At 36.9% G+C, this 25,306-nt stretch overlaps 1 protein-coding gene across 1 annotated transcript in view; it reads left to right on the forward strand.

The window, feature by feature from the left end:
• prickle2b (prickle homolog 2b) overlaps window positions 1–25,306 on the forward strand; it is a 113,767-nt gene that overhangs the window by 77,549 nt on the left and 10,912 nt on the right. Inside the window, exons 5-7 of the mRNA XM_061875257.1 lie at window positions 4,729–4,932; window positions 14,239–14,425; window positions 21,100–21,918. Coding sequence (XP_061731241.1) covers window positions 4,729–4,932; window positions 14,239–14,425; window positions 21,100–21,918 — 1,210 coding nt within the window. The remainder of the gene's footprint in view (window positions 1–4,728; window positions 4,933–14,238; window positions 14,426–21,099; window positions 21,919–25,306) is intronic.

Here is a 25,306-nt window from a genome sequence, read left to right on the forward strand (position 1 = left end):
TCAGTAATGCGGACGTTGTACCGATCCGTTGTGGTGAAGAAGGAGTTGAGCCGGAAGGCAAAGCTCTCAATTTACCGGTCGATCTACGTTCCCATCCTCACCTATGGTCATGAGCTTTGGGTAATGACCGAAAGGATAAGATCACGGGTACAAGCGGCCGAAACGAGTTTCCTCCGCCGGGTGGCGGGTCTCTCCCTTAGAGATAGGGTGAGAAGCTCTGCCATCCGGGAGGAACTCAAAGTAAAGCCGCTGCTCCTTCACATCGAGAGGAGCCAGATGAGGTGGTTCGGGCATCTGGTCAGGATGCCACCCGAACGCCTCCCTAGGGAGGTGTTTAGGGCACGTCCAACCGGTAGGAGGCCACGGGGAAGACCCAGGACACGTTGGGAAGACTATGTCTCCCGGCTGGCCTGGGAACGCCTCGGGAACCCCCGGGAAGAGCTAGACGAAGTGGCTGGGGAGAGGGAAGTCTGGGTTTCCCTGCTTAGGCTGTTGCCCCCGCGACCCGACCTCGGATAAGCGGAAGATGATGGATGGATGAATAAAATAGTTTTTACCATTAATGCGACTTCTTGAACAAGTGGGGTAGAAAACGGATGGATGGATTAAAACGTATGAAAATGTTTTATATTTTGAACGTTATTTTTCACACTTTTACCAGCGGAATTATTCATCACTTATCGCTGTGTTTTTCACTACTGTGCCATGAGATACATTCAGGTGAGCCGTGGAAGATTATGTAATTTCACCTAATTGGGTTAAAAATATGTTTTTCAAACCAGTACTTATAATCTGGAAATGTGTCTTTGTTGAGTGTCTGTGCTGTCTAGAGCTCGGCAGGGAAACCGTGTAATACTCTTACATATCAGTAGGTGGCAGCAGGTAGCCAATTTCTTTGTAGATGTCGAGAACACGGTATGTTGGTATCCCAATATGCGGGATGCAGCGTGTAGGTAAAAAGGCATCCAACACTTAAACCAAAAATAAACAAAAGGCGAGTGACGCTAAGAAAAGGCATTGAAAGGAAACTAAACCTGAACTGGCTGAAAAGTAAACAAAAACAGAATGCTGGACGACAGCAAAGACTTACGGCGTATGGAGCACACGGCGTCCACAAAGTAAATGCGTACATGACATGACAACAATGTCCCCACAAAGAAGCAGTGCGTCTGCACAACTTAGTCTTGATTGCGAAAACAAGGCAGGTGCGGGGAATAGCAGTCAAGGAATACATGAATCTGCTAGAGGTAAATACCAACAAACGAGGAAAAGCCACCAAAATCAATCAACCAATCAATGTTTATTTATATAGCCCCAAATCACAAATGTCTCAAAGGACTGCACAAATCATTACGACTACGACATCCTTGGAAGAACCCACAAAAGGGCAAGGAAAACTCACAACCGGTGGGCAGGGAGAATTCACATCCAGTGGGACGCCAGTGACAATGCTGACTATGAGAAACCTTGGAGAGGACCTCAGATGTGGGCAACCCCCCCCCCTTCTAGGGGACCGAAAGCAATGGATGTCGAGCAGGTCTAACATGATACTGTGAAAGTTCAATCCATAGTGGCTCCAACACAGCCGCGAGAGTTCAGTTCAAAGCGGATCCAAGACAGCAGCGAGAGTCCCGTCCACAGGAACCCATCTCAAGCGGAGGCGGATCAGCAGCGTAGAGATGTCCCCAACCGAAACACAGGCGAGCGGTCCATCCTGGGTCTCGACTCTGGACAGCCAGTACTTTATCCATGGTCATCGGACCGGACCCCCCTCCACAAAGGGAGGGGGGGATATAGGAGAAAAAAGAAAAGAAGCGGCAGATCAACTGGTCTAAAAAGGAGGTCTATTTAAAGGCTAGAGTATACAAATGAGTTTTAAGGTGAGACTTAAATGCTTCTACTGAGGTAGCATCTCGAACTGTTACCGGGAGGGCATTCCAGAGTACTGGAGCCCGAACGGAAAACGCTCTATAGCCCGCAGACTTTTTTTGGGCTCTAGGAATCACTCATAAGCCGGAGTCTTTTGAATGCAGATTTCTTGCCGGGACATATGGTACAATACAATCGGCAAGATAGGATGGAGCTAGACCGTGTAGTATTTTATACGTAAGTAGTAAAACCTTAAAGTCACATCTTAAGTGCACAGGAAGCCAGTGCAGGTGAGCCAGTACAGGCGTAATGTGATCAAACGTACTTGTTCTTGTCAAAAGTCTAGCAGCAGCATTTTGTACCAACTGTAATCTTTTCATGCTAGACATGGGGAGACCCGAAAATAATACGTTACAGTAGTCGAGACGAGACGTAACAAACGCATGGATAATGATCTCGGCGTCTTTAGTGAACATAATGGAGAGAATTTTAGCGATATTACGGAGATGAAAGAAGGCCGTTTTAGTAACGCTTTTAATGTGTGACTCAAAGGAGAGAGTTGGGTCGAAGATAATACCCAGATTTTTTTACCGAGTCACCTTGTTTTATTATTTGGTTGTCAAATGTTAAAGTTGTATTATTAAATAGAGGTCGGTGTCTAGCAGGACCGATAATCAGCATTTCCGTTTTTTTGGCGTTAAGTTGCAAAAAATAAAAAAAATAAAAAATTCAGGACAACCCAAAAATCATCAGCCCGGAGGTTGGGTCTTGGGCACAATTGGGTGTTCCAACAGGACAATGACCCCAAACACATGTTTTTTTTTGTTTTTTTTAATAGGAGCGCAAGACACAGGAAAACACCAAAAAACTCTAAATAAGTTACAGCACGATCTGATAGGTTGTGACAGTACACCGACATTGAGACAAGAGCTATATTGATGCATGGTTGGTTGTGGTCAAACAATTGCGAGAACGATTTTTTTATTGTCAGTATTGGCTACTGAGTTTCATTTTTTCTATGTTTTCTGCTGGTGGGGTGCCTCGGAATTTTTTCAATGAAAAAAATGTGCCTGGGCTCCGAATAGGTTGAAAAACACTGACTTATCGTGTTAAGCAATGTCAGCTGAGATTGATCTGAGAGCCAGATGCGATCATTAAAAGAGCCACATCTGGCTCTAGAGCAGGGGTGGGCAAACTACCGCCCAAGGGCCACATCCGGCCCGTTGGTCTCTTTGATCCGGCCCGCCAAATATTAAAACAGAATTGAGCAAAGATGACTCTTAGTTCCAACGTGTATGATATGCTTTGACTCTTAGTTCCAATATATATGATATTCTTGGACTCTTAGTTCCAACTGATATGATATGCTTCGACTCGTAGTTCCAACTGATATGATATGCTTGGACTCATAGTTCCAACAGATATGATATGCTTTGACTCTTAGTTCCAACAGATATGATATGCTTTGACCCTTAGTTCCAACAGATATGTGCTTTGACTTAGTACCAACATATATAATATGCTTTGATTTTAGTTCCAACATATTTATGCTTTGACTCTTAATTCCAACATATATATGTTTTGACTCTTAGTTCCAACATATATGATTTGATTTGACTCTTAGTTCCAACAGATACGACATGCTTTGACTCTTAGTTCCAACAGATATGATATGCTTTTTGACCCTTAGTTCCAACAGATATGTGCTTTGACTTAGTACCAACATATATAATATGCTTTGATTTTAGTTCCAACATATTTATGCTTTGACTCTTAGTTCCAACATATATGATTTGATTTGACTCTTAGTTCCAACAGATACGACATGCTTTGACTCTTAGTTCCAACAGATACGACATGCTTTGACCCTTAGTTCCAACAGATATGTGCTTTGACTTAGTACCAACATATTTAATATGCTTTGATTTTAGTTCCAACATATTTATGCTTTGACTCTTAGTTCCAACATATATCAATCAATCAATCAATGTTTACTTATATAGCCCTAAATCACTAGTGTCTCAAAGGGCTGCACAAACCACTACGACATCCTCGGTAGGCCCACATAAGGGCAAGGAAAACTCACACCCAGTGGGACATCGGTGACAATAATGACCCAGTGGGACGTCGGTGACAATGATGACTATGAGAACCTTGGAGAGGAGGAAAGCAATGGATGTCGAGCGGGTCTAACATGATACTGTGAAAGTTCAATCCATAATGGATCCAACACAGTCGCGAGAGTCCAGTCCCAAGCGGATCCAACACAGCAGCGAGAGTCCCGTTCACAGCGGAGCCAGCAGGAAACCATCCCAAGCGGAGGCGGATCAGCATATGATATGTTTTGACTCTTAGTTCCAACATATATGATTTGATTTGACTCTTAGTTCCAACAGATACGACATGCTTTGACTCTTAGTTCCAACATCTATATGCTTTGACTCTTAGTTCCAACATTTATGATTTGACTTGACTCTTAGTTCCAACAGATACGACATGCTTTGACTCTTAGTTCCAACATCTATATGCTTTGACTCTTAGTTCCAACAGATACGACATGCTTTGACTCTTAGTTCCAACATCTATATGCTTTGACTCTTAGTTCCACCATTTATGATTTGACTTGACTTGTAGTTCCAACAGATATGAAATGCATGTGTTCGCCCGGCCCGTCCGTCAAATTCCAAAAGCCAATGTGGCCCCTGAGCCAAAATGTTTGCCCACTCCTGCTCTAGAGCCATAGGTTCCCTACCCCTGATTTACATTATCGCACCGCTGCACGGTGTCACTTCCGAGTTGTGGTGGTCCCGCAGGAAGGGTTCACCGTGTTGACGTTCCTCCTCTCCTCTTTCTTGGCAGTGCGGGGGCCAGATCAACGGCGGCGACATCGCTGTGTTTGCCACGCGCGCCGGCCACGGCATGTGTTGGCACCCGGCTTGCTTTGTGTGCAGCATGTGCAAGGAGCTCCTGGTGGACCTCATCTACTTCTACCAGGACGGCAAGATCTTCTGTGGACGGCACCATGCGGAGAGGCTGAAGCCGCGCTGCACAGCTTGTGACGAGGTAGACGCCCGTCTCCAGCATGTCTGCATGTGGACAATCATCATCAACACACACACACACACACACACACAGTCTGCACATGGCTCAGCTATGCACTAAACTGCTGTCATATGATGCTCATTGGTTTTACACACACACACATTCTTGCATTTCCTACCGTCTTGAGACCTCCGAAAAATGCCTACCTCTTTAGGACCACCATTTGTAGATATATAAAGATTAGTATTTACAACATTCAAGGCCTACTGAAAGCCACTACTACCGACCACGCAGTCTGATAGTTTATATATCAATGATGAAATATTAACATTGCAACACATGCTAATATGGCCAGTTTAGTTTACTGAATTATAATTTGTTCAATGAATAATGGAGACGTCAAAGAAGAAAGCTGTAGGTGGGAAGCGGTGTATGGCGGCCGCCTTTAGCCACACAAACACAGCCGGTGTTTCATTGTTTACATTCCCGAAAGATGTGAAGTGAAGTGAATTATATTTATATAGCGCTTTTCTCGGGCTCCACGGTGGCAGAGGGGTTAGTGCGTCTGCCTCACAATACGAAGTTCCTGCAGTCCTGGGTTCAAATCCAGGCTCGGGATCTTTCTGTGTGGAGTTTGCATGTTCTCCCCCGTGAATGCGTGGGTTCCCTCCGGGTACTCCGGCTTCCTCACACCTCCAAAGACATGCACCTGGGGATAGGTTGATTGGCAACACTAAAATTGGCCCTAGTGTGTGAATGTTGTCTGTCTATCTGTGTTGGCCCTGCGATGAGGTGGCGACTTGTCCAGGGTGTACCCTGCCTTCCGCCCGATTGTAGCTGAGATAGGCGCCAGCGCCCCCCGCGACCCCGAAAGGGAATAAGCGGTAGAAAATGGATGGATGGATGGATAGCGCTTTTCTCAAGTGACTCAAAAGCGCTTTACATTGTGACACCCAATATCTAAATTACATGGGGCGGTATAGCTCGGTTGGTAGAGTGGCCGTGCCAGCAACTTGAGGGTTGCAGGTTCGATTCCCGCTTCCGCCATCCTAGTCACTGCCGTTGTGCCCTTGGGCAAGACACTTTACCCACGTGCTCCCAGTGCCACCCACACTGGTTTAAATGTAACTTAGATATTGGGTTTCACTATGTAAAGCGCTTTGAGTCACTAGAGAAAAGTGCTATATAAATATAATTCACATACGTCAAGCGAACACGGTTGGATTGGACCACACACACAAAGTACAGTGTATTATGCAGCGATCATTTCGAAAAATCGTGTTTCGAAGAGGGTCCCACCCGTCGACTGGTGCTGAAGAAAGGTGCGGGGCCGACCTTCAGGTTGTACAGGTACGACAATATAATCTCACTAAAACATTAGTAACACAATAAGCAGTTAAGGGATTTTCCAGAATTATCCTAGTAAATTTGTCTAATAACATCCGAGTCGCTCGGAATGTATAGTCTTTTTTTTTCTTTCTTTCTAGTCCTTCACTCTCACTTTCCTCATCCACGAGTCTTTCATCCTCGCTCAAATTAATGGGGAAATCGTCGCTTTCTCGGTCCGAATCGCTCTGGCTGCTGGTGGCCATGATTGTAAACAATGTTCAGATGTGAGGAGCTCCACAACCCGTGACGTCACGCGCGCATCGTCTGCTACTTCCGGTACAGGCAAGACTTTTTTATTAGCGACCAAAAGTTGCGGACTTTATCGTCGATGTTCTCTACTAAATCCTTTCAGCAAAAATATGGCGATATCGCAAAATGATCAATTATGACACATAGAATGGACCTGCTATCCCCGTTTAAATAAGAAAATCTCATTTCAGTAGGCCTTTAATAAAATATACATACTATATTTTTTATTTTTTTTAGTAATTGTTTTTTAATCTTTATTATTTATTTCAAATTATGTCTCCATATACATATTCTTTTTTTTTTTAATCAATTTTGGCCAAAGGAGGCGCATTTCAATGTCTTACACACACTTGTTATTTCATATGTTGACCAGAGGGGGAGGAATTTTAAAACCGACACACAGTCAATTTGAAAAATTCCTCCTTTTTGGGACCACCCTCATTTTATCATATATTGCTGCCTTTGCACTTGTCAGTGTTTACTTTTGTGCACACATTAAATCAACAAAAAAAATCATGACTTTGGAGCAATGTTCACGGACGCTAGTATTTGGCTTTCTATCAGATGCAATGGTTTTCTGTGTAGGGACCATTAATTATGTCCTAACTTGTTCACCGGTCCTGATATGGACGGTACTTTTCCTTGTTGACGTCCCAAGAAAGGTAGAAATACAAGAAAACACACACACTCTTGTATTTGTTACCTTCTTGAGACCTCCGAAAAATGCCTACCTCTTTAGGACCGCCTTTTCTAGATATGTAAAGATTAGTATTTAAAACATTAATAAAATATACATAATATACTTTTTTTTTTTTGTTAGTAATTGGTTTTCAATCTTTATTATTTACTTCAAATTATGTCTCCATATACATATATATATATTTTTTTAATCAATTTGGGCTAAAAAGGGGCGCATTTCAATGTCTTATACACACTTGTTATTTCATATGTTGACCAGAGGGGGGGCACTTTTAAAACATACACACAGTCAATTTGAAAAATCCCTCCTTTTTGGGACCACCCTCGTATCATATATTGCTGCCTCTGCACTTGTCAATGTTTACTTTTGTACACACATTAAATCAACAAAAAAATCACGACTTTGGAACAATGTTCACGGACTCTGGTATTTGGCTCTCTATGGTTTTCTGTATTGGGACCATGATTTATGTCCTAACTTGTTCACCGGTCCTGATATGGACGGTACTTTTCCTTGTTGACGTCTCAAGAAGGGTAGAAATACAAAAACACACACTCTCTTGTATTTGTTTCCTTCTTGAGACCTCTGAAAAATGCCTACCTCTTTAGGACCGCCTTTTCTAGATATATAAAGATTAGTATTTACAACATTAATAAAAAATACTTACTATACTATTTATTTTTTGTTAGTAATTGTCTTTTAATCTTTATTATTTCTCTCAAATTATGTCTCCATATACATATCCATCATTTTTTTTAATCAATTTTGGCCAAAGGGGGCGCATTTCAATCTCTTACACACACTTGTTATTTCATATGTTGACCAGAGGTGGGGCACTTTTTAAAACCGACAGACAGTCAATTTGAAAAATCCCTCCTTTTTGGGACCACCCTCGTTTTATCATATATTGCTGCCTTTGCACTTGTCAATGTTTACTTTTGTACACACCTTAAATCAACAAAAAAAACACGACTTTGGAGCAATGTTCACGGACTCTGGTATTTAGCTCTCTATCAGATGCAATGGTTTTCTGTATAGGGACCATGATGTCCTAACTTGTTCACCGGTCCTGATATAGACGTCACTTTTCCTTGTTGACGTCTCAAGAAGGGTAGAAATACAAGAACACACACACATTCTTGTATTTGTTACCTTCTTGAGACCTCCGAAAAATGCCTACCTCTGTAGGACCGCCCTTTCTAGATATATAAAGATTAGTATTTCCAACATTAATAAAATATATATACTATACTTTTTATTTTTTGTTAGTAATTGTCTTTTAATCTTTATTATTTCCTCTCAAATTATGTCTCCATATACATATCCATCATTTTTTTAAATCAATTTTGGCTACAGGGGGCGCATTTCAATGTCTTACACACACTTGTTTTTTCATATGTTGACCAGGGGGGGGCACTTATAAAAACCGACAGACAGTCAATTTGAAAAATCCCTCCTTTTTGGGACCATCCTCGTTTTATCATATATTGCTGCCTTGGCACTTGTCAATGTTTACTTTTGTACACACCTTAAATCAACAAAAAAATCCTGACTTTGGAGCAATGTTCACGGACTCTGGTATTTGGCTCTCTATCAGATACAATGGTTTTCTGGACCATGATTTATGTCCTAACTTGTTCACCGGTCCTGATATGGACGTCACTTTTCCTTGTTGACGTCTCAAGAAGGGTAGAAATACAAGAACACACACACAAACACACACACACACGGTCATTCTTAAACCATAAACCTTCTTCAGTTCTAATGATCTCCTGACTATTAACACTAACTTCCTCCTTAAAGGGAGACAATGACACTCTCGGTACTTAAAAGGCACATACATCTGTCTTTAACAACGTCTATAAAACAAAATAAACGTTTTATTGAGGTTATCACATGGTTGCCCGCGATTAACCGCAAATAAATGCTACGTAACACTATTTAGTTCGACTTCTAAAGTGCACAAGAGTGCCCTTTTCCTTGCGTTGTGTTAGATCAGGGGTCGGCGACCCAAAATGTTGAAAGACCACAAATACAAAAAAGTAGTCAGTCTGGAGCTGCAAAAAAAATTAAAAGTCTTATATTAGTGTTATAATGATGGCAACACATGTCTTAGCCTACTATCAAAATGGCTATGGGTCGCAGGCTGGCGCAAATCTTCGTTGACAGAAATGTTGAAATGTAATATTTATTCTACACATTTTTGCAACAGTGGAAATCATTAGTAAAACTTCTTAGAGTGTGAGATAACTCCTGGAAATGACAGTTTTAGAATGACCGAATATATGGATGTTTGTGTCCAAGTTAAAGGAAACGTCAGGCTGTCTTCTTCTAATGGATTTATTGCAATCTTTGCAAGCTGGGTAACGTTTGCTGTGGTCTGGAACAACATGGCGCACAAACGACTATCAGAAATGCAGCCAATATTACATACAGATAATGTGTCATGAAAGATGGAAAAATAAACTAAATACACATAAATAAAGGAAATGAAATGAGGCATAACCAAGCGATATGTACATACAGCTAGCCAGTTAGCATCTATTAGCTAGCAGTCATGCACTGACCAAATATGCCTGATTCATACTCAACACAAAACAATTACAACAAAGCTCACCGTTGTGCATTCACACAGTATAAAATGTTTGGTGGACAAAATGAGACAGAGAAGGAGTGGCATAAAACATGTCTTTCTGTGGCAGCGTCGGAGAAAGTTGTACATGTAAACAAACTGTTGAGTCACAGTCCACGCAATGGTGAGTTCACGGCCCACAGAAATGACAAACCCCGTTTCCATATGAGTTGGGGAAAAATGTGTTAGATGTAAATATAATACTTGGTCAACAGCCATTCAGGTCACACTGAGGGTGGCCGTATAAACAACTTTATCACTGTTACAAATATGCGCCACACTGTGAACCCACACCAAACAAGAATGACAAACACATTTCAGGAGATAATCCGGACCGTAACACAATAGAACGAATACCCAGAAACCCTTGCAGCACTAACTCTTCCGGGACGCTACAATATACATCCCTGCTAACCCTAACCCCACCCAGAGAGAGAGAGCATGTCCCAAATTCTAAGCTGCTGTTTTGAGGCACGTTAAAAAAAAATAATGCACTTTGAGACTTCAATAATAATTAAAGCTGCAAGCAGTGTTAGACTGGTGCCGACTTTTGCTGGTGTTTCCTGCCTTTACCCATTCAACATATCTTTACCTGCACATTACCTACCTTCACTGCATCCTGGGGTCACACTGGTGCTTCTTTCTTTCAGCCATACATGCTGGTGCCTCCTTCTTTCACCCAGTCAACATATCTTTACCCGCACAGTACCTACCTTCTCTGCATTGTGTGGTCACGCTGGTGCTTCCTGCTTTTAAGCGGCCATCTTGAGACGGCAGCAGCGCAGCAGCATCAGCGTAGCGGTTCTTTGAAGGCTCGTAAAATCAAAACCGGAGCAGTTAGAAAAACTCTTTGCGCAACTTTTAATCAGAAGGGTTCAATCTTTTTCTGTGCAAAATTGAAGCCAACACTGCAAATGCGCTCAAAGGAGATAAAGTTTGAAAAAAGGTGACGGGTTTTCACAAAACTTTTGTTTTGAAAGCCTAATTGCCAACTTCCTGTTGATTTTTGTTGAAGGGTGTCAATTAATGAAATGTAGGTCTAAGTGAGACCTACATAGAAGTTTTTGTTTCATGTCTCTACGACATTCCTACCGGAAGTTTCAAGCAGTCTGTTTTTATTCCTAGGGGGCGGTAGAGCGCAATTTTGACTTTCAGGTTTTTGTTTTTTTATTAGATGGCAATTTTCGCCAGTCTTGATGTTTGTGTAAATTTTGGTGAGTTTTAAAGCATTTTAAGGGGGTCAAATTACAGCTCAAAGAGGCAAAAATGACATTTTTTAGGAAACTTCTGTTTTGAAGGGGTGTTTGCCAACTTCCCTGTTGATTTTTGCTGAAGGATGTTATTTTAGGAAATGTAGGTCAAAGAGAGACCTGCATAGAGGTTTTTGTTTCATGTCTCTACGACATTCTAACAGAAGTTACAAGCAGTTTTGTCTGTGTGTTTTTCCTAGGGGGCGCTAGAGCACAATTTTGACTCTTGGGTTTTTTGTTTTTTTTATTAGATGGCAATTTTTTGCCTGTCCTGATGTGTGTGTAAAATTTGGTGAGTTTTGAAGCATGTTAAGGGGGTCAAATTACAGCTCGAAGAGGAAAAAATGAAATTTTTTAGGAAACTTCTGTTTTGAAGGGGTGTTTGCCAACTTCCTGTTGATTTCTGCTGAAAGACGTCAGTTTATGAAATGTAGGTCTAAGTCAGACCTACATAGAGGTTTTTGTTTCATGTCCCTACAACATTCCTAATGGAAGTTACAAGCAGTTTTGTCTGTGTTTTCCTAGGGGGCGCTAGAGCGCAATTTTATTATTATTATTTATTTTATTTTTTTATTAGATGGCAATGTTCACCAGTCCTGATATTTGTGTAAAATTTGGTGAGTTTTGAAGCATTTTAAGTGGGTCAAATTACAGCTCGAAGAGGCAAAAATTAAATTTTTTTAGGAAACTTCTGTTTTGAAGTGGTGTTTGCCAACTTCCTGTTGATTTTTGCTGAAAGATCTCAATTTATGAAATGTAGGTCTAAGTCAGACCTACATAGAGGTTTTTGCTTCATGTCTCTACGACATTCCTAACAGAAGTTACAAGCAGTTTTTTGTCTGTGTTTTTTCCTAGGGGGCGCTAGAGCACAATTTTGACTCTTGGGTTTTTTGTTTTTTTTATTAGATGGCAATTTTTTGCCTGTCCTGATGTGTGTGTAAAATTTGGTGAGTTTTGAAGCATGTTAAGGGGGTCAAATTACAGCTCGAAGAGGAAAAAATTACATTTTTTAGGAAACTTCAGTTTTGAAGGGGTGTTTGCCAACTTCCTGTTGATTTCTGCTGAAAGATGTCAGTTTATGAAATGTAGGTCTAAGTCAGACCTACATAGAGGTTTTTGTTTCATGTCCCTACAACATTCCTAATGGAAGTTACAAGCAGTTTTGTCTGTTTTTTCCTAGGGGGCACTAGAGCGCAATTTTATTATTATTATTATTATTTTTATTTTTATTAGATGGCAATGTTCACCAGTCCTGATGTTTGTGTAAAATTTGGTGAGTTTTGAAGCATTTTAAGTGGGTCAAATTACAGCTCGAAGAGGCAAAAATTACATTTTTTTAGGAAACTTCTGTTTTGAAGGGGTGTTTGCCAACTTCCTGTTGATTTCTGCTGAAAGATGTCAGTTTATGAAATGTAGGTCTAAGTCAGACCTACATAGAGGTGTTTGTTTCATGTCCCTACAACATTCCTAATGGAAGTTACAAGCAGTTTTGTCTGTTTTTTCCTAGGGGGCGCTAGAGCGCAATTTTATTATTATTATTATTATTTTTATTTTTATTAGATGGCAATGTTCACCAGTCCTGATGTTTGTGTAATATTTGGTGAGTTTTGAAGCATTTTAAGTGGGTCAAATTACAGCTCGAAGAGGCAAAAATTACATTTTTTAGGAAACTTTTGTTTTGAAGAGGTGTCTACCAACTTCCTGTAGATTTTTGCTGAAGGATGTCAGTTTATGAAATGTAGGCCTAAGTCAGACCTACATAGAGGTTTTTGCTTCATGTCTCTACGACATTCCTAATGGAAGTTACAAGCAGTTTTGTCTCAGTTTTTTCCTAGGGGGCGCTAGAGCGCAATTTTTACTTTTAGGTTTTTGTTTTTCATTAGATGGCAATTTTCGCCAGTCCTGATATTTGTATAAAATTGGGTGAGTTTTGAAGCATGTTAAGGGAGTCAAATTACAGCTCAAAGAGGCAAAAATGACATGTTTTAGGAAATTTTTTTTTGAAGGGGTGTTTGCCAACTTCCTGTTGATTTTTGCTGAAAGATGTCCCTTTATGAAATGTAGGTCTAAGTCAGACCTACATAGAGGTTTGTGTTTCATGTCTCTACAACAATCCTAACGGAAGTTACAAGCAGTTTTGTCTGTGTTTTTTCCTAGGGGGCGCTAGAGCACAATTTTGACTTTTAGGTTTTTGTTTTTTATTAGATGGCAATTTTCGCCAGTATTGATGTTTTTGTAAATTTTGGTGAGTTTTAAAGTATTTTAAGGGGGTCAAATTACAGCTCGAAGAGGCAAAAATTGTATTTTTTAGGAAACTTTTGTTTTGAAGGGGTGTTTGCCAACTTCCTGTTGATTTTTGCAGAAGGATGTCACTCTATTAAATGTAGGTCTAAGTCAGACCTACATAGAGGTTTTTGTTTCATGTCTCTACGACATTCCTAACGGAAGTTACAAGCAGTTTCGTCTGTATTTTTTCCTAGGGGGCGCAAGAGTGCAATTTTGACTTTTGGGGTTTGATTTTTTTTTTTATTAGATGGCAATTTTCGCCTGTCCTGATATGTGTGTAAAATTTGGTGAGTTTTGAAGCATGTTAAGAGGGTCAAATTACAGCTCAAAGAGGCGGCGGTATAATAATAATAAAACCTTAGAAAGACATTTGATCCCTGAATATGGCAGTGCCATGTTGGCATTTTTTTCCATAACTTGAGTTGATTTATTTTGGAAAACCTTGTTACATTTTTGAATACTTCCAGCGGGGCATCACAACAAAATTAGGCATAATAATGTGTTCATTCCACCACTGTATGCATCTGTATTGGTTGATATCGGAATCGGTAATTAAGAGTTGGACGATATCGGCAAAAAACACCAAGTGAGAAAAGTCTCAATAACACCATGTTGTGTTATAAAGTGATGGTCCAACACAGCAGGCTTGAACAATTTAACTGGCTTAAAAGATGGAGCAGAGGTTTAAAAGTGTCATTAGAAGCTGGCACCAAAGGTCCAAACAAGTCCTCTACTAAGCCGCCAAGAGACTGAAGTCTCTTATCACAGCCAAGGTTTTATCTCCTGGTTAACAGATCTCATTTGTTCCTTTTATTTTTTAGATCATCCTGGCAGACGAGTGCACAGAAGCCGAGGGCCGTCACTGGCACATGAAGCACTTCTGCTGCTTCGAGTGTGAGACGGTGCTGGGGGGCCAGCGCTACATCATGAAGGAGGGGAGACCCTACTGCTGCGCCTGCTTCGAATCGCTCTACGCCGAGTACTGCGATTCCTGCGGGGAGCACATCGGTACGTTCCGTCACCGCTTAACGCAGGGGTGTCCAAACTTTTTCCACAGAGGGCCGCACGCTGAAAAATCAGAGCAGGCGGGGGGCCATTTTCATAATTTTTACTTAAAAAAACAATACAATATACAGTGGGGCAAAAGAGTATCTAGTCGGTCACCGATTGTGCAAGTTCTCCCACTTAAAATGATGACAGAGGTCCGTAATTTTCATCATAGGTACACTTCAACTGTGAGAGACAAAATGTGTAAAAAAATCCAGGAATTCACATTGTAGGAATTTTCAAGAATTTATTTATAAATTACGGTGGAAAATAAGTATTTGGTCAACCATTCAAAGCTCTCACTGATGGAAGGAGGTTTTGGCTCAAAATATCATTCATTCTTTCCTTAACACAGATCAATCGTCCTGTCCACTTAGCAGAAAAACAGCCCCAAAGCATGATGTTTCCACCCCCATGCTTCACAGTAGGTTTGGTGTTCTTGGGATGCAACTCAGTATTCTTCTTCCTCCAAACACGACGAGTTGAGTTTATACCAAAATGGATACATGGATGATACAGCAGAGGATTGGGAGAATGTCATGTGGTCAGATGAAACCAAAATAGAACTTTTTGGTATGAACTCAACTTGTTATTATTATTTTTATTTGATAGTGTTTGTGTTCATTTGCCTGTAAAATTTAGAAGTTTGTGTTAAAATATTCCTACATTGCATAATTATTGTACAATGACAACTTTTTCTCACAATATTTCCAAGTTTTTGAAAAAAAAAAAAACTTTCTCATACTATATTTAACTTTAATCTTGTAAAATTACATAATTTTGTCTTGCATTTTTTTTCTTAGAATATTCCCAAAAATTATTGTATAAAAAATTGTTGTCACAATAATTCGACTATTTAAAGAATATATATATATGATTTTCTTTCCACAACATATTTGACTTTAGTCATTTTTTCTTAAAATATTTCTACACAATTCATGTAAAATATTTTTTTTCTCATAATATTATGTCTAAAAATAAAGACTTTCACCATATATTTGACTTGAATGCTGTAAAAGGTATATTTTTTTATTTTAACTTTTTCTCTCAACATATTTTGACATAATTTTTGTACAACGAAAACATTTTTCTAATGTAATCCATATTCAAGTGCCTTTTTGCTAACTGCCATTGACTTTTTAGTTTAATATTTTTATTTGATAGTATTTGTGTTCATTTGCCTGTAAAATTTAGAAGTTTGTGTTAAAATATTCCTACATTGCATAATTATTGTACAATGACAACTTTTTCTCACAATATTTACAAGTTTTTTGAAAAAAAAACTTTCTCATACTATATTTAACTGTAATCTTGTAAAATGACATAATTTTGTCTTGCAACATTTTTTTTCTTAGAATATTCCCAAAAATTATTGTATAAAAAAATTGTACAATAATTATTGTACAATGACAACTTTTTCTCACAATATTTCTAACTTTTTTTCTAAAAAAAAAAAATAATTTTTCATAATATATTTAACTTTAATCTTGTAAAATGATCATTTTGTCTTGCAAAAAAAAAAAATTCTTAAAATATTACTAAAAATTATTGTATGAAATTCTTTTCTCACAATAATTGTACTTTTTTTTCTTAAACAAATATGACTTTTTTTCCACAATATATTTGACTTTAGTAATTTTTTCTTAAAATATTTCTACACAATTCATGTAAAATACCTTTTTCTCATAATATTGTGTTTTTATACACATAAAAAGACTTTCACCATATATTTAACTTTAATGGTGTAAAGGGTATATATTTTTTTATTTTATCTTTTTTTCTCAATATATTTTGACATAATTCTTGTACAGTGAAAACATTTTTCTTATGTAGTCCATATTTAAGTTCCCTTTAGCAAAACTGCCATTGACTTTTTAGTTTAATATTTTTATATGATAGTGTTTGTGTTCATTTTACTGTAAAATTTTGAATTTTGTCTTAAAATATTCCTACAGTGCATCATTCTTGTACATTGACAACTTTTTTTTACAAAATTTCTACCTTTAAAAAAAAATTCATAATATATTTAACTTTAATCTTGTAAAATGACATAATTTTTGTTCTAACAAAATATGACTTTTTCCACAATATATTTGACTTTAGTCATTTTTTTCTTAAAATATTTCTACACAATTCATGTAAAATAGCTTTTTTCTCATAATATTGTGTTTTTCTAAAAAAAATTAAGTCTTTCACAATATATTTGATTATTTTGTCTTGCAACATTTTTTTTCTTAGAATATTCCCAAAAAATATTGTATAAACATTTTTTGTAACCATAATTCGACTTTTTTTAAAAAAAAATCAAATTTTTTTCCACAACATATTAGACTTTAGTCATTTTTTCTTAAAATATTTGTACACATTTCATGTAAAATACCTCTTTTCTCACAATATTGTGTTAAATTAAAAAAAAAATCATAATATATTTAACTTTAATCTTGTAAAATGACATAATTTGTCTTGCAACATTTTTCTTCTTAGAATATTCCAAACATTATTGTATAAAAATAATGTTGACAAAATAATTTGACTTTTTTTTCTAAAAAAAAAAAAAATATATATATATATATATATATATATTTTATTTTTTTTTTTCAACAATACATTTGACTTTAGTAATTTATTCTTAAGATATTTCTAAACAATGCATGTAAAATACCTTTTTCTCATAATATTGTGGTTTTTTTTTAAATAAAAAGACTTTTACCATATATTTAACTTTAATGGTGTAAAGGGTATATATTTTTTTATTTTATCTTTTTTTCTCAACATATTTCGACATCATTTTTGTACAATGAAAACATTTTTCTTATGTCGTCCATATTCAAGTGCCTTTTTGCAAAACTGCCATTGACTTTTTAGTTTAATATTTTTATAAGATAGTGTTTATGTTCATTTTACTGTAAAATTTTGAATTTTGTCTTATTTCTAACTTTTTTCTAAAAGAAAAAAATACTTTTTCATAAAATATTTAACTTTAATCTTGTAAAGTGACATTACTTTGTCTTGCAACATTTTTTTGGAGAATATTCCAAAAAATATTTTTTGTCACAATAATTCGACTTTTTTTCTTAAAAAAAATATGATTTTTTTTTTTACAACATATTTGACTTTAGTCATTTTTTCTTAAAATATTTCTACACAATTCTTGTAGAATACCTCTTTTCTCACAATATTGTGTTAAATAAAATAAAAATTTCATAATATATATAACTTTAATCTTGTAAAATGACATAATTTTGTCTTGCAACATTTTTTTGCTTAGAAAATTCCAAAACATTATTGTATAAAAAAAAATGTTGTCACAATAATTTGACTTTTTTTCTAAAAAAAAAAATTTTTTTTTTTTTCAACAACATATTTGACTTTAGTAATTTTTTTTAAAGATATTTCTAAACAATTCATGTAAAATACCTTTTTCTCATAATATTGTGTTTTTCTACAAATAAAAAGACTTTCACCATATATTTAACTTTAATGGTGTAAAGGTTATATATTTTTTCATTTTATCTTTTTTTCTCAATATATTTTGGCATAATTTTTGTACAATGAAAACATTTTTCTTATGTCGTCCATATTCAAGTGCCTTTTTGCAAAACTGCCATTGACTTTTTAGTTTAATATTTTTATAAGATAGTGTTTATGTTCATTTTACTGTAAAATTTTGAATTTTGTCTTATTATTTCTAACATTTTTCTAAAAGAAAAAAAATACTTTTCATGATATATTTAACTTTAATCTTGTAAAGTGACATAATTTTGTCTTGCAACATTTTTTTTTAGAATATTCAAAAAAATAGTTTTTGTCACAATAATTCGACTTTTTTTTCTAAAAAAAAAGTGATTTTTTTTCGACAACATATTTGACTTTATTCATTTTTTCTTAAAACATTTCTACACAATTCATGTAAAATACCTCTTTTCTCACAATATTGTGTTAAATTAAAAAAAATCATAATATATTTAACTTTAATCTTGTAAAATTACATAATTTTGTCTTGCAACATTTTTTTTCTTAGAATATTCCAAAACATTATTGTATAAAAAAATGTTGTCACAATAATTCGACTTTTTTCTAAAAGAAAAATATATATTTGTTTTCAACAACATATTTGACTTCAGTAATTTTTTTAAAAGATATTTCTAAACAATTCATGTAAAATATATTTTTCTCATAATATTGTGTTTTTCTAAAAATAAAAAGACTTTCACCATATATTTAACTTTAATGGTGTAAAGGGTATATATTTTTTTATTTTATCTTTTTTTCTCAACATATTTTGACATAATTTTTGTACAATGAAAACATTTTTCTTATGTCGTCCATATTCAAGTGCCTTTTTGCAAAACTGCCATTGACTTTTTAGTTTAATATTGAATATATGATAGTGTTTATGTTCATTTTACTGTAAAATTTTGAATTTTGTCTTATTTCTAACTTTTTTCTAAAAGAAAAAAAAAACTTTTTCATAATATATTTAACTTTAATCTTGTAAAGTGACATAATTTTATCTTGCAACATTTTTTTTGAGAATATTCAAAAAAAATATTTTTTGTCACAATAATTCGACTTTTTTTCTAAAAAAAAATATGATTTTTTTTTTCTACAACATATTTGACTTTAGTCATTTTTTCTTAAAATATTTCTACACAATTCATGTAAAATACCTCTTTTCTCACAAAATTTGTTAAAAAAAAAATTCATAATATATTTAACTTTAATCTTAGAATATTCTAAAACATTATTGTATAAAAAAAATTGTCACAATAATTCGACTTTTTTTCTAAAGAAAATATATATATATTTTTTTCAACAACATATTTGACTTTAGTCATTTTTTCTTAAGATATTTTTAAACAATTCATGTAAAATACCTTTTTCTCATAATATTGTTTTTTTCTAAAAACAAAAAGACTTTCACCATATATTTAACTTTAATGGTGTAAAGGGTATATATTTTTTTTAAATCTTTTTTTCTCAATATATTTTGACATAATTTTTGTACAATGAAAACATTTTTCTTATGTCGTCCATATTCAATTGCCTTTTTGCAAAACTGCCATTGACTTTTTAGTTTAATATTTTTATATGATAGTGTTTATGTTCATTTTACTGTAAAATTTAGAATTTTGTCTTAAAATATTCCTACAGTGCATCATTCTTGTACATTGACAACTTTTTTTTACAAAATTTCTACTTTAAAAAAAAAAATCATAATATATTTAACTTTAATCTTGTAAAATGACATATTTTTTGTTCTAAAAAAATATGACTTTTTCCACAATATATCTGACTTTAGTCATTTTTTTTCTTAAAATTTTTTCTACACAATTCATGTAAAATAGCTTTTTTCTCATATTCTTTTTCTAAAAAAAAATAAAAAGACTTTCACAACATATTTGATTATTTTGTCTTGCAACATTTTCTTTTCTTAGAATATTCCCCCAAAAATATTGTACAAAAAATTTTTGTAACCAAATTTCGACTTTTTTTCTAAAAAAAAAAAACATATATGTTATTTTTTTTCCACACCATATTAGACTTTAGTCATTTTTTTTTAAAATATTTGTACACATTTCATGTAAAATACCTCTTTTCTCACAATATTGTTAAATTAAAAAAACATTCATAATATATTTAACTTTAATCTTGTAAAATGACATAATTTGTCTTGCAACATTTTTCTTCTTAGAATATTCCAAACATTATTGTATAAAAATAATGTTGTCACAATAATTCGACTTTTTTCTAAAAAAAAAAAAAAAAAATTTCAACAACATATTCGACTTAAGTAATTTTTTTTAAAGATATTTCTAAACAATTCATGTAAAATACCTTTTTCTCATAATATTGTTTTTCTAAAAATAAAGACTTTCACCATATATTTAACTTTAATGGTGTAAAAGGTATTTTTTTTTTTTAATCTTTTTTTCTCTATATTTTGACATAATTTTTGTACAATGAAAACATGTTTCTTATGTAGTCCATATTCAAGTGCCTCTTTGCAAACTGCCATTGACTTTTTAGTTTAATATTTTTATATGATAGTGTTTGTTCATTTTACTGTAAAATTTTGAATTTTGTCTTATTTCTAACTTTTTTCTAAAAGAAAAAAAAATACTTTTTCATAATATATTTAACTTTAATCTTGTAAAGTGACATAATTTTGTCTTGCAACATTTTTTTTTAGAATATTTTTTGTCACAATAATTCGACTTTTTTTTCTAAAAAAAAATTTTTTTTTTTTCTACAACATATTTTACTTTAGTCATTTTTTCTTAAAATATTTCTACACAATTCATGTAAAATACCTTTTTTCTCATATTTAGTTTTTCTAAAAATAAAAAGACTTTCACCATATATTTGACTTTAATGGTGTAAAAGGTATAATTTTTTTATTTTAACTTTTTTTTCTCAATATATTCTAATAATAATAATACAAATATTATTTGATATTTTTACGAATAAAAATATAATCCGAAAAATGTGGTATTTGCCTTAGAAAAATCCACAAATTAGCCGCACCGTTTAATAAACCGCAGGGTTCAAAGCGGAGCGGAAAAAGTGTGGAATTTACATTACTCCCTTTGTAATGATACAGTATTTCTTTTAATCTCATATTGTTCCTGCAGGTATCGACCAGGGCCAGATGACGTACGACGGGCAGCACTGGCACGCCACCGAGGGCTGCTTCTGTTGTGCCCGCTGCAAACGCTCCCTCCTGGGTCGACCCTTCCTGCCCAAGCAGGGACAGATCTTCTGCTCCCGCTCCTGCAGCCTGGGGGAGGAGCCCAACGGCTCCGACTCCTCAGATTCCGCTTTCCAGAGCGCCCGCTCCACCCGAGAGTCCAGACGCGGCTCCAAGGCGGCAAAAAGCGCCGGCGGGCCGGCGGAGAACTCGTCCGGCGAGGTGGACCCGTTGTCCTTACAGATGGACGTGCTGAGTCTCTCCAGTCAAACCCCAAGTCTGACCCGCGAGCCGCCGGCCTGGCAGAACCAAACGCAAGACGGGCACAAGTTTGAGACCCAGTCCGAACATCAGTCCGGCCCCTCGCCACTTCAGCTCCTCAGTCAGTGTAACGTGAGAACGACCTTTAACCCTTCCTGCACCGGACAGAACCCTCAACCGCCGGAGCGCAGGGTGAAGGAGAACGCCGGTCCGAAGAGGCCGCCCGTCTCCGCCATCAAGGCCCACTCTCTGAACGAGACCCGGCTCCAAGAGGACCGCTATCCCCCGAAACCGCAGAAGAGTTTCACCGAGGCGTCCGAGCTCGGATTTTCCGCGGACAAACGCTCCGTCAGCCTGCACGGCTTCCAGAGGGAGAGGGACCCTGCGGCCCCTGCGGCGGCACGGAGCAGGAACCCCATCAACGCACTTAGCTTCGCCGAGCAGCTGACGCCCCTGCAGCAGACGCCAAGGGGGTCCGCCGAGTCCTTAGCCAACGCCACAGGTGGGTGCCAGGGTCCGGGTGTTCCAATCACATCCATTAACTGTACGGTAGTTTTGTACGGTATACCTTAATACCATACCAACTTTATTCATAGAGCCCTTTAAAAACAAGCACAGTTGAAGAACAAAGGTCTGTACGCCACAGAGAAGGACAAACTAAAAATATCATTTAAAACATAAGTAAAATGCACATTAAAAAAGAACAATTTGTTAGATAAAAAGCAGGAACATTTCACAGAGTGGTAATGATGCAGAGATGACATCCTCGGTGCAAGAAATCATGGTTTTAATGTTAAAAAAAAAAAAAGCAAAAAAAACAGCGAACAGGAGTCAGGATCCAGGGGATAACTCACAGCCTTCCAAAAACAGGCAGTCCACAGCATACAGCAACTTGTCTCCATGGCGACGGATAAAGTTAGTTTTTTTCAAGTCCCGTTATCACTGGAGGACGAGGAACAGCTAAACATGCTTCACTACACACCCTGAGAGGATACAAAAGCTCACCGACGTCACAATGTAAACAAACGCCTTGGGTGGATCTACACCTGACATCCACTGTGATGATACCAAGTACAGACGCATTTTGGCTTGAAGACTAACGATACGGGTGAAGCTATAACACTGAAACGCCCCTTTAAAACATGGCTAACGTCGATCCGGAGTCTGTAGTGTTTTAGCTTCTACTAAATCACTAATACTTGCCTCCATGGTGACAAATAAACTAAGTATCACAAGTATTATTATCACCGGAAGAAGAGGAATAGCTAAACATGCTTCACTACACACCATAGGAGGATACAATAGCTCACCGGCGTCACAATGTAAACAAATTCCTTGGGTGGATCTACACCTGACATCCACTGTGATGATACCAAGTACAGACGCATTTTGGCTTGAAGGCTAACGATACGGGTGAAGCTATAACACTGAAACGCCCCTTTAAAACATGGCTAACGTCCGTCCGCAGTGTTGTAGCTACTTCTAAGTCACTAATCCCTGCCTCTAAATAAAGTGAGTTTCTTACAAGTAGTATTATCACTGGAGGACGCGGAATAGCTAAACATGCTTCACTACACACCGTAGGAGGATACAATAGCTCACCGGCGTCACAATGTAAACAAACGCCTTGGGTGGATCTACACCTGACATCCACTGTTATGATACCAAGTACAGACGCATTTTGGCTTGAAGACTAACGATACGGGTGAAGATTTAACACTGAAACACCCCTTTAGAACATGGCCAACGTCCATCCGCATTCTGCAGTTTTTTAGCTACTTCTTAATTTACTAATCCTCGCCTCCATGACGACAAAGTACGTTTCTTATAAGTAGTATTATCACTGGAGGAAGCGGAATAGCTAAACATGCTTCACTACACACCGTAGGAGGATGCAATAGCTCACCGGTGTCACAATGTAAACAAACGCTTTGGGTGGATCTACACCTGACATCCACTGTGATGATACCAAGTACAGACGCATTTTGGCTTGAAGACTAACGATACGGGTGAAGATTCAACACTGAAACGCCCCTTTAGAACATGACTAACGTCTTTCTGCAGTTTTTTAGCTACGTCTAAATCACTAATAATTGCCTCCATGGCGACTAATAAACTAAGTATCACAAGTAGTATTATCACTGGAGGACGAAGAATAACTAAACATGCTTCACTACACACCCTGAGAGGATACAATAGCTCACCGGCGTCACGATGTAAACAAACGCCTTGGGTGGATCTACACCTGACATCCACTGTGATGATACCAAGTACAGACGCATTTTGGCTTGAAGGCTAACGATACGGGTGAAGCTATAACACTGAAACGCCCCTTTAAAACATGGCTAACGTCCATCCGCAGTGTTGTAGCTACTTCTAAGTCACTAATCCCTGCCTCTAAATAAAGTGAGTTTCTTACAAGTAGTATTATCACTGGAGGACGAGGAATAGCTAAACATGCTTCACTACACACCGTAGGAGGATACAATAGCTCACCGGCGTCACAATGTAAACAAACGCCTTGGGTGGATCTACACCTGACATCCACTGTGATGATACCAAGTACAGACGCATTTTGGCTTGAAGACTAACGATACGGGTGAAGATTTAACACTGAAACACCCCTTTAGAACATGGCCAACGTCCATCCGCATTCTGCAGTTTTTTAGCTACTTCTTAATTTACTAATCCTCGCCTCCATGACGACAAAGTACGTTTCTTATAAGTAGTATTATCATTGGAGGAAGCGGAATAGCTAAACATGCTTCACTACACACCGTAGGAGGATGCAATAGCTCACCGGTGTCACAATGTAAACAAACGCTTTGGGTGGATCTACACCTGACATCCACTGTGATGATACCAAGTACAGACGCATTTTGGCTTGAAGACTAACGATACGGGTGAAGATTCAACACTGAAACGCCCCTTTAGAACATGACTAACGTCTTTCTGCAGTTTTTTAGCTACGTCTAAATCACTAATAATTGCCTCCATGGCGACTAATAAACTAAGTATCACAAGTAGTATTATCACTGGAGGACGAAGAATAACTAAACATGCTTCACTACACACCCTGAGAGGATACAATAGCTCACCGGCGTCACGATGTAAACAAACGCCTTGGGTGGATCTACACCTGACATCCACTGTGATGATACCAAGTACAGACGCATTTTGGCTTGAAGGCTAACGATACGGGTGAAGCTATAACACTGAAACGCCCCTTTAAAACATGGCTAACGTCCATCCGCAGTGTTGTAGCTACTTCTAAGTCACTAATCCCTGCCTCTAAATAAAGTGAGTTTCTTACAAGTAGTATTATCACTGGAGGACGAGGAATAGCTAAACATGCTTCACTACACACCGTAGGAGGATACAATAGCTCACCGGCGTCACAATGTAAACAAACGCCTTGGGTGGATCTACACCTGACATCCACTGTGATGATACCAAGTACAGACGCATTTTGGCTTGAAGACTAACGATACGGGTGAAGATTTAACACTGAAACACCCCTTTAGAACATGGCCAACGTCCATCCGCATTCTGCAGTTTTTTAGCTACTTCTTAATTTACTAATCCTCGCCTCCATGACGACAAAGTACGTTTCTTATAAGTAGTATTATCATTGGAGGAAGCGGAATAGCTAAACATGCTTCACTACACACCGTAGGAGGATGCAATAGCTCACCGGTGTCACAATGTAAACAAACGCTTTGGGTGGATCTACACCTGACATCCACTGTGATGATACCAAGTACAGACGCATTTTGGCTTGAAGACTAACGATACGGGTGAAGATTCAACACTGAAACGCCCCTTTAGAACATGACTAACGTCTTTCTGCAGTTTTTTAGCTACGTCTAAATCACTAATAATTGCCTCCA

This window comes from Nerophis ophidion, linkage group LG16 (assembly GCF_033978795.1).
Source record: "Nerophis ophidion isolate RoL-2023_Sa linkage group LG16, RoL_Noph_v1.0, whole genome shotgun sequence".
NCBI classification, from domain to species: Eukaryota; Metazoa; Chordata; class Actinopteri; order Syngnathiformes; family Syngnathidae; genus Nerophis; species Nerophis ophidion.